Source organism: Oryctolagus cuniculus, chromosome 8, assembly GCF_051225735.1.
Source record: "Oryctolagus cuniculus isolate XC-2025 breed Fujian yellow rabbit chromosome 8, ASM5122573v1, whole genome shotgun sequence".
Taxonomy (NCBI): Eukaryota; Metazoa; Chordata; class Mammalia; order Lagomorpha; family Leporidae; genus Oryctolagus; species Oryctolagus cuniculus.
The window spans coordinates 28,646,285-28,660,342 of record NC_142874.1 but is presented as its reverse complement, the minus strand read 5'-3'; the positions used below and the strand labels follow the sequence as shown (position 1 = coordinate 28,660,342).

Sequence of the window (14,058 nt, the reverse complement as noted above, 5' to 3'; positions counted from 1 at the left end):
CTCCGTGGCGACGCCAGGCATGCGGGCTGGGAGTGCTGCACCAGACCCCCGGGGTGGGTCATGGCGGGAGCAGACGTGGGGGGCGGGGAAGCCTACGCCCCTCCCGCACGGGTTAGCAGACCACCACGCAGAGAAACGGACAACCTGCGGACAGGCCCAGGCAGCGTGCAGCCAACCAGAGCACCCGGGAGGACACACGGCCCCGTCTCGGAGCGCCTGACTCGCACCGCGGCCCCTCTCTCCCCAGGGAGCACATCCTTCCCGGGCAGAGCCCCGAGGACGTCCCCGCAGCTCCAGAGCACAGGCCAGCGTTTCGGGACAAGGAATCGCATGGCGACACCTTCCCGGTCCCGGAGGCAATAGGAAAGCCCGTTCTCGCTCAAGGAGCCCCGGCAACCCAGCGGGCTCCCAGGGGCAGAGGACACAAGGCACACGGGCCCCTACCGTGGTCGTGGTCGTGGTCGTGGTCGGGGTCGGGGTCGGGGTCGTGGTCGTGGTCGTGGTCGTGGTCGTGGTCAGCCTCCTCGGTGCTGGGAGTCATGGTTGGGAGCGGCACGTCCGGAACAGGTTCCCGGGTGCCGGGCTCGGCGTCTGCGGAAGAAGAAGAGACATCACGCACTTGGCCTGAGTGAGGGTCTCTGCCGACAACACACCTGCCTCCGCCTAGGAAACCAGGCAGAGCAATGTTCTCCCGGCCCCACACCTCCCGACGCCTCATGTGGGTGGGTGCCTAGGTCAGAGTGGAGACAGCACGGGCGCCTGCCTGCCTAGGCCACAAAGAATCCCGGCCAAGGGAAACTGGTGGCACCGGGGCCAGGGCGAGGGCCCGCAGCAGGGCGCGCCGTCCCCCCTTGTGCGTTGGGCCGCGCAAGGCCTTGGTGCCACCCCACCCTCCGAGTGGGTTCCCCTCCTTGGCCAGGGCTGGCGGGCTAAGAGCGGCCCTTCCCTTCCACACGGCAAGGCGACGAGGAAGGGGAAGTGAAAGGATCCAGGAACCAGGCAAGGGCCACCTCCGGGTTCCAGGGGCAGCCAAGAAAGAACCTGACGGCACCCAGCCCCCTGTCTCAGGGGAGGGGCCTGGTGGGCACACCTCGAGCAATCCTCTGGGCCCTCCAGGACGGCAACGGAGCACCGTGTCCGGCACGGGCTCAGTCCAGCCAGGCCTCGCTGGACGGCTCCCCGCATGGGGGCGAGAGGGGAGAAAAGCGGACGGAGCAACCGCGCCCTCTCTCATCTGCGCCCACTCAGGGCACGCAGGACAGACGGGCCCGCGTGGCTGGCTCCACACACCAGCCCGGGTCTGGTCTGGGCCACGAGCGCACGACTGGGAACTGGCCCATCCAGGACACTGGGTCAGATTCTCCTGGTGGCCCGCCGCACTACAAGGCAGACAACTCCCCAGCTGCCTGGGGGCACGGCACGGGTCCAGAACACGCTCGTGCCAGCGTCAGAGGGCACATCGAGGACTTGTCCTCAGGCAGCGGCCACGCCTCCTGGACGCTGTCCCGGGAGCTCGGAGACCAGCCAACGCCAAGAGGAAGGCAAGGACGTCTCAGGAGAGGCAGAGGCACAGAGCACCACCCTCGCGGAGCCCAGCGTGCCCGCGCCTAAGTCCGCTGCGCACACTGGGCCACCAGGGGCAGTGGGGCACTCCACGCCGGGTCCCATGAGGCTTCTGCACTCGCAGCCTCCGTGGCGAAGCCAGGCATGCGGGCTGGGAGTGCTGCACCAGACCCCCGGGGTGGGTCATGGCGGGAGCAGACGTGGGGGGCGGGGAAGCCTACGCCCCTCCCGCACGGGTTAGCAGACCACCACGCAGAGAAACGGACAACCTGCGGACAGGCCCAGGCAGCGTGCAGCCAACCAGAGCACCCGGGAGGACACACGGCCCCGTCTCGGAGCGCCTGACTCGCACCGCGGCCCCTCTCTCCCCAGGGAGCACATCCTTCCCGGGCAGAGCCCCGAGGACGTCCCCGCAGCTCCAGAGCACAGGCCAGCGTTTCGGGACAAGGAATCGCATGGCGACACCTTCCCGGTCCCGGAGGCAATAGGAAAGCCCGTTCTCGCTCAAGGAGCCCCGGCAACCCAGCGGGCTCCCAGGGGCAGAGGACACAAGGCACACGGGCCCCTACCGTGGTCGTGGTCGTGGTCGTGGTCGTGGTCGTGGTCGTGGTCGTGGTCGTGGTCGTGGTCGTGGTCGTGGTCAGCCTCCTCGGTGCTGGGAGTCATGGTTGGGAGCGGCACGTCCGGAACAGGTTCCCGGGTGCCGGGCTCGGCGTCTGCGGAAGAAGAAGAGACATCACGCACTTGGCCTGAGTGAGGGTCTCTGCCGACAACACACCTGCCTCCGCCTAGGAAACCAGGCAGAGCAATGTTCTCCCGGCCCCACACCTCCCGACGCCTCATGTGGGTGGGTGCCTAGGTCAGAGTGGAGACAGCACGGGCGCCTGCCTGCCTAGGCCACAAAGAATCCCGGCCAAGGGAAACTGGTGGCACCGGGGCCAGGGCGAGGGCCCGCAGCAGGGCGCGCCGTCCCCCCCTTGTGCGTTGGGCCGCGCAAGGCCTTGGTGCCACCCCACCCTCCGAGTGGGTTCCCCTCCTTGGCCAGGGCTGGCGGGCTAAGAGCGGCCCTTCCCTTCCACACGGCAAGGCGACGAGGAAGGGGAAGTGAAAGGATCCAGGAACCAGGCAAGGGCCACCTCCGGGTTCCAGGGGCAGCCAAGAAAGAACCTGACGGCACCCAGCCCCCTGTCTCAGGGGAGGGGCCTGGTGGGCACACCTCGAGCAATCCTCTGGGCCCTCCAGGACGGCAACGGAGCACCGTGTCCGGCACGGGCTCAGTCCAGCCAGGCCTCGCTGGACGGCTCCCCGCATGGGGGCGAGAGGGGAGAAAAGCGGACGGAGCAACCGCGCCCTCTCTCATCTGCGCCCACTCAGGGCACGCAGGACAGACGGGCCCGCGTGGCTGGCTCCACACACCAGCCCGGGTCTGGTCTGGGCCACGAGCGCACGACTGGGAACTGGCCCATCCAGGACACTGGGTCAGATTCTCCTGGTGGCCCGCCGCACTACAAGGCAGACAACTCCCCAGCTGCCTGGGGGCACGGCACGGGTCCAGAACACGCTCGTGCCAGCGTCAGAGGGCACATCGAGGACTTGTCCTCAGGCAGCGGCCACGCCTCCTGGACGCTGTCCCGGGAGCTCGGAGACCAGCCAACGCCAAGAGGAAGGCAAGGACGTCTCAGGAGAGGCAGAGGCACAGAGCACCACCCTCGCGGAGCCCAGCGTGCCCGCGCCTAAGTCCGCTGCGCACACTGGGCCACCAGGGGCAGTGGGGCACTCCACGCCGGGTCCCATGAGGCTTCTGCACTCGCAGCCTCCGTGGCGAAGCCAGGCATGCGGGCTGGGAGTGCTGCACCAGACCCCCGGGGTGGGTCATGGCGGGAGCAGACGTGGGGGGCGGGGAAGCCTACGCCCCTCCCGCACGGGTTAGCAGACCACCACGCAGAGAAACGGACAACCTGCGGACAGGCCCAGGCAGCGTGCAGCCAACCAGAGCACCCGGGAGGACACACGGCCCCGTCTCGGAGCGCCTGACTCGCACCGCGGCCCCTCTCTCCCCAGGGAGCACATCCTTCCCGGGCAGAGCCCCGAGGACGTCCCCGCAGCTCCAGAGCACAGGCCAGCGTTTCGGGACAAGGAATCGCATGGCGACACCTTCCCGGTCCCGGAGGCAATAGGAAAGCCCGTTCTCGCTCAAGGAGCCCCGGCAACCCAGCGGGCTCCCAGGGGCAGAGGACACAAGGCACACGGGCCCCTACCGTGGTCGTGGTCGTGGTCGGGGTCGTGGTCGTGGTCGTGGTCAGCCTCCTCGGTGCTGGGAGTCATGGTTGGGAGCGGCACGTCCGGAACAGGTTCCCGGGTGCCGGGCTCGGCGTCTGCGGAAGAAGAAGAGACATCACGCACTTGGCCTGAGTGAGGGTCTCTGCCGACAACACACCTGCCTCCGCCTAGGAAACCAGGCAGAGCAATGTTCTCCCGGCCCCACACCTCCCGACGCCTCATGTGGGTGGGTGCCTAGGTCAGAGTGGAGACAGCACGGGCGCCTGCCTGCCTAGGCCACAAAGAATCCCGGCCAAGGGAAAGTGGTGGCACCGGGGCCAGGGCGAGGGCCCGCAGCAGGGCGCGCCGTCCCCCCTTGTGCGTTGGGCCGCGCAAGGCCTTGGTGCCACCCCACCCTCCGAGTGGGTTCCCCTCCTTGGCCAGGGCTGGCGGGCTAAGAGCGGCCCTTCCCTTCCACACGGCAAGGCGACGAGGAAGGGGAAGTGAAAGGATCCAGGAACCAGGCAAGGGCCACCTCCGGGTTCCAGGGGCAGCCAAGAAAGAACCTGACGGCACCCAGCCCCCTGTCTCAGGGGAGGGGCCTGGTGGGCACACCTCGAGCAATCCTCTGGGCCCTCCAGGACGGCAACGGAGCACCGTGTCCGGCACGGGCTCAGTCCAGCCAGGCCTCGCTGGACGGCTCCCCGCATGGGGGCGAGAGGGGAGAAAAGCGGACGGAGCAACCGCGCCCTCTCTCATCTGCGCCCACTCAGGGCACGCAGGACAGACGGGCCCGCGTGGCTGGCTCCACACACCAGCCCGGGTCTGGTCTGGGCCACGAGCGCACGACTGGGAACTGGCCCATCCAGGACACTGGGTCAGATTCTCCTGGTGGCCCGCCGCACTACAAGGCAGACAACTCCCCAGCTGCCTGGGGGCACGGCACGGGTCCAGAACACGCTCGTGCCAGCGTCAGAGGGCACATCGAGGACTTGTCCTCAGGCAGCGGCCACGCCTCCTGGACACTGTCCCGGGAGCTCGGAGACCAGCCAACGCCAAGAGGAAGGCAAGGACGTCTCAGGAGAGGCAGAGGCACAGAGCACCACCCTCGCGGAGCCCAGCGTGCCCGCGCCTAAGTCCGCTGCGCACACTGGGCCACCAGGGGCAGTGGGGCACTCCACGCCGGGTCCCATGAGGCTTCTGCACTCGCAGCCTCCGTGGCCACGCCAGGCATGCGGGCTGGGAGTGCTGCACCAGACCCCCGGGGTGGGTCATGGCGGGAGCAGACGTGGGGGGCGGGGAAGCCTACGCCCCTCCCGCACGGGTTAGCAGACCACCACGCAGAGAAACGGACAACCTGCGGACAGGCCCAGGCAGCGTGCAGCCAACCAGAGCACCCGGGAGGACACACGGCCCCGTCTCGGAGCGCCTGACTCGCACCGCGGCCCCTCTCTCCCCAGGGAGCACATCCTTCCCGGGCAGAGCCCCGAGGACGTCCCCGCAGCTCCAGAGCACAGGCCAGCGTTTCGGGACAAGGAATCGCATGGCGACACCTTCCCGGTCCCGGAGGCAATAGGAAAGCCCGTTCTCGCTCAAGGAGCCCCGGCAACCCAGCGGGCTCCCAGGGGCAGAGGACACAAGGCACACGGGCCCCTACCGTGGTCGTGGTCGGGGTCGGGGTCGGGGTCGTGGTCGTGGTCGTGGTCGTGGTCGTGGTCGTGGTCAGCCTCCTCGGTGCTGGGAGTCATGGTTGGGAGCGGCACGTCCGGAACAGGTTCCCGGGTGCCGGGCTCGGCGTCTGCGGAAGAAGAAGAGACATCACGCACTTGGCCTGAGTGAGGGTCTCTGCCGACAACACACCTGCCTCCGCCTAGGAAACCAGGCAGAGCAATGTTCTCCCGGCCCCACACCTCCCGACGCCTCATGTGGGTGGGTGCCTAGGTCAGAGTGGAGACAGCACGGGCGCCTGCCTGCCTAGGCCACAAAGAATCCCGGCCAAGGGAAACTGGTGGCACCGGGGCCAGGGCGAGGGCCCGCAGCAGGGCGCGCCGTCCCCCCTTGTGCGTTGGGCCGCGCAAGGCCTTGGTGCCACCCCACCCTCCGAGTGGGTTCCCCTCCTTGGCCAGGGCTGGCGGGCTAAGAGCGGCCCTTCCCTTCCACACGGCAAGGCGACGAGGAAGGGGAAGTGAAAGGATCCAGGAACCAGGCAAGGGCCACCTCCGGGTTCCAGGGGCAGCCAAGAAAGAACCTGACGGCACCCAGCCCCCTGTCTCAGGGGAGGGGCCTGGTGGGCACACCTCGAGCAATCCTCTGGGCCCTCCAGGACGGCAACGGAGCACCGTGTCCGGCACGGGCTCAGTCCAGCCAGGCCTCGCTGGACGGCTCCCCGCATGGGGGCGAGAGGGGAGAAAAGCGGACGGAGCAACCGCGCCCTCTCTCATCTGCGCCCACTCAGGGCACGCAGGACAGACGGGCCCGCGTGGCTGGCTCCACACACCAGCCCGGGTCTGGTCTGGGCCACGAGCGCACGACTGGGAACTGGCCCATCCAGGACACTGGGTCAGATTCTCCTGGTGGCCCGCCGCACTACAAGGCAGACAACTCCCCAGCTGCCTGGGGGCACGGCACGGGTCCAGAACACGCTCGTGCCAGCGTCAGAGGGCACATCGAGGACTTGTCCTCAGGCAGCGGCCACGCCTCCTGGACACTGTCCCGGGAGCTCGGAGACCAGCCAACGCCAAGAGGAAGGCAAGGACGTCTCAGGAGAGGCAGAGGCACAGAGCACCACCCTCGCGGAGCCCAGCGTGCCCGCGCCTAAGTCCGCTGCGCACACTGGGCCACCAGGGGCAGTGGGGCACTCCACGCCGGGTCCCATGAGGCTTCTGCACTCGCAGCCTCCGTGGCCACGCCAGGCATGCGGGCTGGGAGTGCTGCACCAGACCCCCGGGGTGGGTCATGGCGGGAGCAGACGTGGGGGGCGGGGAAGCCTACGCCCCTCCCGCACGGGTTAGCAGACCACCACGCAGAGAAACGGACAACCTGCGGACAGGCCCAGGCAGCGTGCAGCCAACCAGAGCACCCGGGAGGACACACGGCCCCGTCTCGGAGCGCCTGACTCGCACCGTGGCCCCTCTCTCCCCAGGGAGCACATCCTTCCCGGGCAGAGCCCCGAGGACGTCCCCGCAGCTCCAGAGCACAGGCCAGCGTTTCGGGACAAGGAATCGCATGGCGACACCTTCCCGGTCCCGGAGGCAATAGGAAAGCCCGTTCTCACTCAAGGAGCCCCGGCAACCCAGCGGGCTCCCAGGGGCAGAGGACAAAAGGCACACGGGCCCCTACCGTGGTCGTGGTCGTGGTCGTGGTCGTGGTCGTGGTCGTGGTCAGCCTCCTCGGTGCTGGGAGTCATGGTTGGGAGCGGCACGTCCGGAACAGGTTCCCGGGTGCCGGGCTCGGCGTCTGCGGAAGAAGAAGAGACATCACGCACTTGGCCTGAGTGAGGGTCTCTGCCGACAACACACCTGCCTCCGCCTAGGAAACCAGGCAGAGCAATGTTCTCCCGGCCCCACACCTCCCGATGCCTCATGTGGGTGGGTGCCTAGGTCAGAGTGGAGACAGCACGGGCGCCTGCCTGCCTAGGCCACAAAGAATCCCGGCCAAGGGAAAGTGGTGGCACCGGGGCCAGGGCGAGGGCCCGCAGCAGGGCGCGCCGTCCCCCCTTGTGCGTTGGGCCGCGCAAGGCCTTGGTGCCACCCCACCCTCCGAGTGGGTTCCCCTCCTTGGCCAGGGCTGGCGGGCTAAGAGCGGCCCTTCCCTTCCACACGGCAAGGCGACGAGGAAGGGGAAGTGAAAGGATCCAGGAACCAGGCAAGGGCCACCTCCGGGTTCCAGGGGCAGCCAAGAAAGAACCTGACGGCACCCAGCCCCCTGTCTCAGGGGAGGGGCCTGGTGGGCACACCTCGAGCAATCCTCTGGGCCCTCCAGGACGGCAACGGAGCACCGTGTCCGGCACGGGCTCAGTCCAGCCAGGCCTCGCTGGACGGCTCCCCGCATGGGGGCGAGAGGGGAGAAAAGCGGACGGAGCAACCGCGCCCTCTCTCATCTGCGCCCACTCAGGGCACGCAGGACAGACGGGCCCGCGTGGCTGGCTCCACACACCAGCCCGGGTCTGGTCTGGGCCACGAGCGCACGACTGGGAACTGGCCCATCCAGGACACTGGGTCAGATTCTCCTGGTGGCCCGCCGCACTACAAGGCAGACAACTCCCCAGCTGCCTGGGGGCACGGCACGGGTCCAGAACACGCTCGTGCCAGCGTCAGAGGGCACATCGAGGACTTGTCCTCAGGCAGCGGCCACGCCTCCTGGACGCTGTCCCGGGAGCTCGGAGACCAGCCAACGCCAAGAGGAAGGCAAGGACGTCTCAGGAGAGGCAGAGGCACAGAGCACCACCCTCGCGGAGCCCAGCGTGCCCGCGCCAAAGTCCGCTGCGCACACTGGGCCACCAGGGGCAGTGGGGCACTCCACGCCGGGTCCCATGAGGCTTCTGCACTCGCAGCCTCCGTGGCGACGCCAGGCATGCGGGCTGGGAGTGCTGCACCAGACCCCCGGGGTGGGTCATGGCGGGAGCAGACGTGGGGGGCGGGGAAGCCTACGCCCCTCCCGCACGGGTTAGCAGACCACCACGCAGAGAAACGGACAACCTGCGGACAGGCCCAGGCAGCGTGCAGCCAACCAGAGCACCCGGGAGGACACACGGCCCCGTCTCGGAGCGCCTGACTCGCACCGCGGCCCCTCTCTCCCCAGGGAGCACATCCTTCCCGGGCAGAGCCCCGAGGACGTCCCCGCAGCTCCAGAGCACAGGCCAGCGTTTCGGGACAAGGAATCGCATGGCGACACCTTCCCGGTCCCGGAGGCAATAGGAAAGCCCGTTCTCGCTCAAGGAGCCCCGGCAACCCAGCGGGCTCCCAGGGGCAGAGGACACAAGGCACACGGGCCCCTACCGTGGTCGTGGTCGTGGTCGGGGTCGTGGTCGTGGTCGTGGTCAGCCTCCTCGGTGCTGGGAGTCATGGTTGGGAGCGGCACGTCCGGAACAGGTTCCCGGGTGCCGGGCTCGGCGTCTGCGGAAGAAGAAGAGACATCACGCACTTGGCCTGAGTGAGGGTCTCTGCCGACAACACACCTGCCTCCGCCTAGGAAACCAGGCAGAGCAATGTTCTCCCGGCCCCACACCTCCCGACGCCTCATGTGGGTGGGTGCCTAGGTCAGAGTGGAGACAGCACGGGCGCCTGCCTGCCTAGGCCACAAAGAATCCCGGCCAAGGGAAACTGGTGGCACCGGGGCCAGGGCGAGGGCCCGCAGCAGGGCGCGCCGTCCCCCCCTTGTGCGTTGGGCCGCGCAAGGCCTTGGTGCCACCCCACCCTCCGAGTGGGTTCCCCTCCTTGGCCAGGGCTGGCGGGCTAAGAGCGGCCCTTCCCTTCCACACGGCAAGGCGACGAGGAAGGGGAAGTGAAAGGATCCAGGAACCAGGCAAGGGCCACCTCCGGGTTCCAGGGGCAGCCAAGAAAGAACCTGACGGCACCCAGCCCCCTGTCTCAGGGGAGGGGCCTGGTGGGCACACCTCGAGCAATCCTCTGGGCCCTCCAGGACGGCAACGGAGCACCGTGTCCGGCACGGGCTCAGTCCAGCCAGGCCTCGCTGGACGGCTCCCCGCATGGGGGCGAGAGGGGAGAAAAGCGGACGGAGCAACCGCGCCCTCTCTCATCTGCGCCCACTCAGGGCACGCAGGACAGACGGGCCCGCGTGGCTGGCTCCACACACCAGCCCGGGTCTGGTCTGGGCCACGAGCGCACGACTGGGAACTGGCCCATCCAGGACACTGGGTCAGATTCTCCTGGTGGCCCGCCGCACTACAAGGCAGACAACTCCCCAGCTGCCTGGGGGCACGGCACGGGTCCAGAACACGCTCGTGCCAGCGTCAGAGGGCACATCGAGGACTTGTCCTCAGGCAGCGGCCACGCCTCCTGGACGCTGTCCCGGGAGCTCGGAGACCAGCCAACGCCAAGAGGAAGGCAAGGACGTCTCAGGAGAGGCAGAGGCACAGAGCACCACCCTCGCGGAGCCCAGCGTGCCCGCGCCTAAGTCCGCTGCGCACACTGGGCCACCAGGGGCAGTGGGGCACTCCACGCCGGGTCCCATGAGGCTTCTGCACTCGCAGCCTCCGTGGCGACGCCAGGCATGCGGGCTGGGAGTGCTGCACCAGACCCCCGGGGTGGGTCATGGCGGGAGCAGACGTGGGGGGCGGGGAAGCCTACGCCCCTCCCGCACGGGTTAGCAGACCACCACGCAGAGAAACGGACAACCTGCGGACAGGCCCAGGCAGCGTGCAGCCAACCAGAGCACCCGGGAGGACACACGGCCCCGTCTCGGAGCGCCTGACTCGCACCGCGGCCCCTCTCTCCCCAGGGAGCACATCCTTCCCGGGCAGAGCCCCGAGGACGTCCCCGCAGCTCCAGAGCACAGGCCAGCGTTTCGGGACAAGGAATCGCATGGCGACACCTTCCCGGTCCCGGAGGCAATAGGAAAGCCCGTTCTCGCTCAAGGAGCCCCGGCAACCCAGCGGGCTCCCAGGGGCAGAGGACACAAGGCACACGGGCCCCTACCGTGGTCGTGGTCGTGGTCGGGGTCGTGGTCGTGGTCGTGGTCAGCCTCCTCGGTGCTGGGAGTCATGGTTGGGAGCGGCACGTCCGGAACAGGTTCCCGGGTGCCGGGCTCGGCGTCTGCGGAAGAAGAAGAGACATCACGCACTTGGCCTGAGTGAGGGTCTCTGCCGACAACACACCTGCCTCCGCCTAGGAAACCAGGCAGAGCAATGTTCTCCCGGCCCCACACCTCCCGACGCCTCATGTGGGTGGGTGCCTAGGTCAGAGTGGAGACAGCACGGGCGCCTGCCTGCCTAGGCCACAAAGAATCCCGGCCAAGGGAAACTGGTGGCACCGGGGCCAGGGCGAGGGCCCGCAGCAGGGCGCGCCGTCCCCCCCTTGTGCGTTGGGCCGCGCAAGGCCTTGGTGCCACCCCACCCTCCGAGTGGGTTCCCCTCCTTGGCCAGGGCTGGCGGGCTAAGAGCGGCCCTTCCCTTCCACACGGCAAGGCGACGAGGAAGGGGAAGTGAAAGGATCCAGGAACCAGGCAAGGGCCACCTCCGGGTTCCAGGGGCAGCCAAGAAAGAACCTGACGGCACCCAGCCCCCTGTCTCAGGGGAGGGGCCTGGTGGGCACACCTCGAGCAATCCTCTGGGCCCTCCAGGACGGCAACGGAGCACCGTGTCCGGCACGGGCTCAGTCCAGCCAGGCCTCGCTGGACGGCTCCCCGCATGGGGGCGAGAGGGGAGAAAAGCGGACGGAGCAACCGCGCCCTCTCTCATCTGCGCCCACTCAGGGCACGCAGGACAGACGGGCCCGCGTGGCTGGCTCCACACACCAGCCCGGGTCTGGTCTGGGCCACGAGCGCACGACTGGGAACTGGCCCATCCAGGACACTGGGTCAGATTCTCCTGGTGGCCCGCCGCACTACAAGGCAGACAACTCCCCAGCTGCCTGGGGGCACGGCACGGGTCCAGAACACGCTCGTGCCAGCGTCAGAGGGCACATCGAGGACTTGTCCTCAGGCAGCGGCCACGCCTCCTGGACGCTGTCCCGGGAGCTCGGAGACCAGCCAACGCCAAGAGGAAGGCAAGGACGTCTCAGGAGAGGCAGAGGCACAGAGCACCACCCTCGCGGAGCCCAGCGTGCCCGCGCCTAAGTCCGCTGCGCACACTGGGCCACCAGGGGCAGTGGGGCACTCCACGCCGGGTCCCATGAGGCTTCTGCACTCGCAGCCTCCGTGGCCACGCCAGGCATGCGGGCTGGGAGTGCTGCACCAGACCCCCGGGGTGGGTCATGGCGGGAGCAGACGTGGGGGGCGGGGAAGCCTACGCCCCTCCCGCACGGGTTAGCAGACCACCACGCAGAGAAACGGACAACCTGCGGACAGGCCCAGGCAGCGTGCAGCCAACCAGAGCACCCGGGAGGACACACGGCCCCGTCTCGGAGCGCCTGACTCGCACCGCGGCCCCTCTCTCCCCAGGGAGCACATCCTTCCCGGGCAGAGCCCCGAGGACGTCCCCGCAGCTCCAGAGCACAGGCCAGCGTTTCGGGACAAGGAATCGCATGGCGACACCTTCCCGGTCCCGGAGGCAATAGGAAAGCCCGTTCTCGCTCAAGGAGCCCCGGCAACCCAGCGGGCTCCCAGGGGCAGAGGACACAAGGCACACGGGCCCCTACCGTGGTCGTGGTCGTGGTCGGGGTCGTGGTCGTGGTCGTGGTCAGCCTCCTCGGTGCTGGGAGTCATGGTTGGGAGCGGCACGTCCGGAACAGGTTCCCGGGTGCCGGGCTCGGCGTCTGCGGAAGAAGAAGAGACATCACGCACTTGGCCTGAGTGAGGGTCTCTGCCGACAACACACCTGCCTCCGCCTAGGAAACCAGGCAGAGCAATGTTCTCCCGGCCCCACACCTCCCGACGCCTCATGTGGGTGGGTGCCTAGGTCAGAGTGGAGACAGCACGGGCGCCTGCCTGCCTAGGCCACAAAGAATCCCGGCCAAGGGAAACTGGTGGCACCGGGGCCAGGGCGAGGGCCCGCAGCAGGGCGCGCCGTCCCCCCCTTGTGCGTTGGGCCGCGCAAGGCCTTGGTGCCACCCCACCCTCCGAGTGGGTTCCCCTCCTTGGCCAGGGCTGGCGGGCTAAGAGCGGCCCTTCCCTTCCACACGGCAAGGCGACGAGGAAGGGGAAGTGAAAGGATCCAGGAACCAGGCAAGGGCCACCTCCGGGTTCCAGGGGCAGCCAAGAAAGAACCTGACGGCACCCAGCCCCCTGTCTCAGGGGAGGGGCCTGGTGGGCACACCTCGAGCAATCCTCTGGGCCCTCCAGGACGGCAACGGAGCACCGTGTCCGGCACGGGCTCAGTCCAGCCAGGCCTCGCTGGACGGCTCCCCGCATGGGGGCGAGAGGGGAGAAAAGCGGACGGAGCAACCGCGCCCTCTCTCATCTGCGCCCACTCAGGGCACGCAGGACAGACGGGCCCGCGTGGCTGGCTCCACACACCAGCCCGGGTCTGGTCTGGGCCACGAGCGCACGACTGGGAACTGGCCCATCCAGGACACTGGGTCAGATTCTCCTGGTGGCCCGCCGCACTACAAGGCAGACAACTCCCCAGCTGCCTGGGGGCACGGCACGGGTCCAGAACACGCTCGTGCCAGCGTCAGAGGGCACATCGAGGACTTGTCCTCAGGCAGCGGCCACGCCTCCTGGACGCTGTCCCGGGAGCTCGGAGACCAGCCAACGCCAAGAGGAAGGCAAGGACGTCTCAGGAGAGGCAGAGGCACAGAGCACCACCCTCGCGGAGCCCAGCGTGCCCGCGCCTAAGTCCGCTGCGCACACTGGGCCACCAGGGGCAGTGGGGCACTCCACGCCGGGTCCCATGAGGCTTCTGCACTCGCAGCCTCCGTGGCGACGCCAGGCATGCGGGCTGGGAGTGCTGCACCAGACCCCCGGGGTGGGTCATGGCGGGAGCAGACGTGGGGGGCGGGGAAGCCTACGCCCCTCCCGCACGGGTTAGCAGACCACCACGCAGAGAAACGGACAACCTGCGGACAGGCCCAGGCAGCGTGCAGCCAACCAGAGCACCCGGGAGGACACACGGCCCCGTCTCGGAGCGCCTGACTCGCACCGCGGCCCCTCTCTCCCCAGGGAGCACATCCTTCCCGGGCAGAGCCCCGAGGACGTCCCCGCAGCTCCAGAGCACAGGCCAGCGTTTCGGGACAAGGAATCGCATGGCGACACCTTCCCGGTCCCGGAGGCAATAGGAAAGCCCGTTCTCGCTCAAGGAGCCCCGGCAACCCAGCGGGCTCCCAGGGGCAGAGGACACAAGGCACACGGGCCCCTACCGTGGTCGTGGTCGTGGTCGTGGTCGGGGTCGTGGTCGTGGTCGTGGTCAGCCTCCTCGGTGCTGGGAGTCATGGTTGGGAGCGGCACGTCCGGAACAGGTTCCCGGGTGCCGGGCTCGGCGTCTGCGGAAGAAGAAGAGACATCACGCACTTGGCCTGAGTGAGGGTCTCTGCCGACAACACACCTGCCTCCGCCTAGGAAACCAGGCAGAGCAATGTTCTCCCGGCCCCACACCTCCCGACGCCTCATGTGGGTGGGTGC

At 68.7% G+C, this 14,058-nt stretch overlaps 1 protein-coding gene across 12 annotated transcripts in view; it reads right to left on the bottom strand.

Annotated features, from left to right (window-relative positions):
• LOC138848171 (uncharacterized) overlaps positions 1–14,058 on the bottom strand; it is an 87,377-nt gene that overhangs the window by 13,712 nt on the left and 59,607 nt on the right. For all 12 annotated transcript variants that reach the window (XM_089302206.1, XM_089302208.1, XM_089302207.1 and 9 more), the window contains 9 exons: positions 13,797–13,919; positions 12,138–12,254; positions 10,479–10,595; positions 8,820–8,936; positions 7,162–7,278; positions 5,480–5,620; positions 3,822–3,938; positions 2,133–2,279; positions 445–591 (listed from right to left, as the gene is read on the bottom strand). In XM_089302206.1, coding sequence (XP_089158332.1) covers positions 445–591; positions 2,133–2,279; positions 3,822–3,938; positions 5,480–5,620; positions 7,162–7,278; positions 8,820–8,936; positions 10,479–10,595; positions 12,138–12,254; positions 13,797–13,919 — 1,143 coding nt within the window. The remainder of the gene's footprint in view (positions 1–444; positions 592–2,132; positions 2,280–3,821; positions 3,939–5,479; positions 5,621–7,161; positions 7,279–8,819; positions 8,937–10,478; positions 10,596–12,137; positions 12,255–13,796; positions 13,920–14,058) is intronic.